The following is a 1,579-nucleotide window of genomic DNA, read 5'->3' as shown; positions in this document are numbered from 1 at the left end:
ATCAGTAATTCAAATTTAACATTTTTCCTACTATTTTTGTTTTTCACTCCATGCTTATGAAATCTAAGAACTTTTGTCTATGTATTTTTGTAATATGTAACTTGAATTCCAAATAAGATATATTCAGAATGAATATAATTTTCAAAATCACTTGCTCTGCATATAGCATTGATATTAGTTTTTCATTATTAAACTACTAGAGGCCCAGTGCATGAATTGGTGCATGGGTGGGGTCCGGCCGGGTGTCTGGATCGGGGGTGGGGCTGGCCGGGGGGAGAGGAAATGGGAGGTTGGCTGGCCAGCCCTGCCCCCTGGTCGAACTCCTGGTTGAGGGGACAATTTGCATATTAGCCTTTTATTATATAGGATTATGTGCTTGATGTTGAAGAAATTGAGGTGGGATAGATATAAATGAAGAGTAAATATGAAAACCTGTGCTCCTCCACGTCCATCCCCGGAGCTCACACTGTCTCCTTCTTGAATAGTCGAGGCGTTTTCAGCAGCTTTTCTCTGCAGAATGGGGACTGCGCTGTATTTCCCATGTGTGAACACTTGTGTGGTGTGATAGTGTCCAGTCAGGTGGTGTGTTACGTTCTAACTTTCAGTTATAAGCTCACTTGATAGATAATTACCTTGGTCACCCGGAAAGTGTATGGAGTCTTTAACCAGCAAGCACTTACTGAGAGTGACAATATTCTTGATATCTGGGTGAACCTGAGAAGTTTGAGAATTTTAAAGCAAAAGCTTTAAGAAATTATTTTCCGGTAACAAAACGGGAAAGAAATGTTATGGAAACCAACTGGAGGCTCTTTTCTGAAGGCAGGTGCAGACTAATTAATTTTTACAGCTTTATTGAGATAGGATATAAACTGTGTAATTTTAAAGTGTACCAAAACATGTATTCAGTGTAAGCAAAGCATGATGTTGATGTCATAAACTGCGGCTCTTGCTGACCTCTTTTTCAGGAATACAACCAGTTCTGTGTGATCCAGGAAGCGTCCAAAGCAAGCGAAGTTTTAGAAAACTTGACTCAGGGGAAGATGTGCTTAGTTCCTGGAAAAACGAGGAAGTTTGTGTTTAAATTTGTTGCAAAAACTGAAGATGTGGGAAAGAAAATTGAGGTTAGTTGTGAAATTTATTTAAGAGAGATTTTAAATGATACAAGTATATGTGTGTGCCAGAGAAAATTCAAGTGATACAGTGATACAGATGTTTATTAAGTAAGTAAGAAAGCCTGCCACTTGGACTTGCCAGGGGAACCATTCATAATGGCTTGGGGTTCCCTTTCACTGAGATACACTGTGTAGTATTCAGTGGTTGGCTTTTTTACTTAATAGCGTATGTTAGACGTCATTTCCTGTTAGTACATAAGACCAACCTTATTTTTTAATGGTGGCATAATCCCTTAAGGAATTGTAAACAAAACATATAATATAGCAATTGTATTTTGTATGATGTGACAATTCAGTCATTTTGATGTTTAAACATTGCTGATTACATATTTTAAAGATAAAAACGGAAGATATATATATGTTTTTATATATATGTGTGTGTATGTGTGTATATATATATACACACA

At 37.3% G+C, this 1,579-nt stretch overlaps 1 protein-coding gene across 1 annotated transcript in view; it reads left to right on the top strand.

The window, feature by feature from the left end:
• Positions 1-1,579, top strand: part of TRAPPC11 (trafficking protein particle complex 11) — a 30,925-nt gene that overhangs the window by 14,813 nt on the left and 14,533 nt on the right. Inside the window, exon 14 of the mRNA XM_014531396.1 lies at positions 962-1,121. Coding sequence (XP_014386882.1) covers positions 962-1,121 — 160 coding nt within the window. The remainder of the gene's footprint in view (positions 1-961; positions 1,122-1,579) is intronic.

This window comes from Myotis brandtii, unplaced genomic scaffold (assembly GCF_000412655.1).
Source record: "Myotis brandtii unplaced genomic scaffold, ASM41265v1 scaffold802, whole genome shotgun sequence".
NCBI lineage: Eukaryota > Metazoa > Chordata > Mammalia > Chiroptera > Vespertilionidae > Myotis > Myotis brandtii.
The sequence above is the reverse complement of the archived record's forward strand: the minus strand, read 5'-3'. Positions and strand labels throughout refer to the sequence as shown.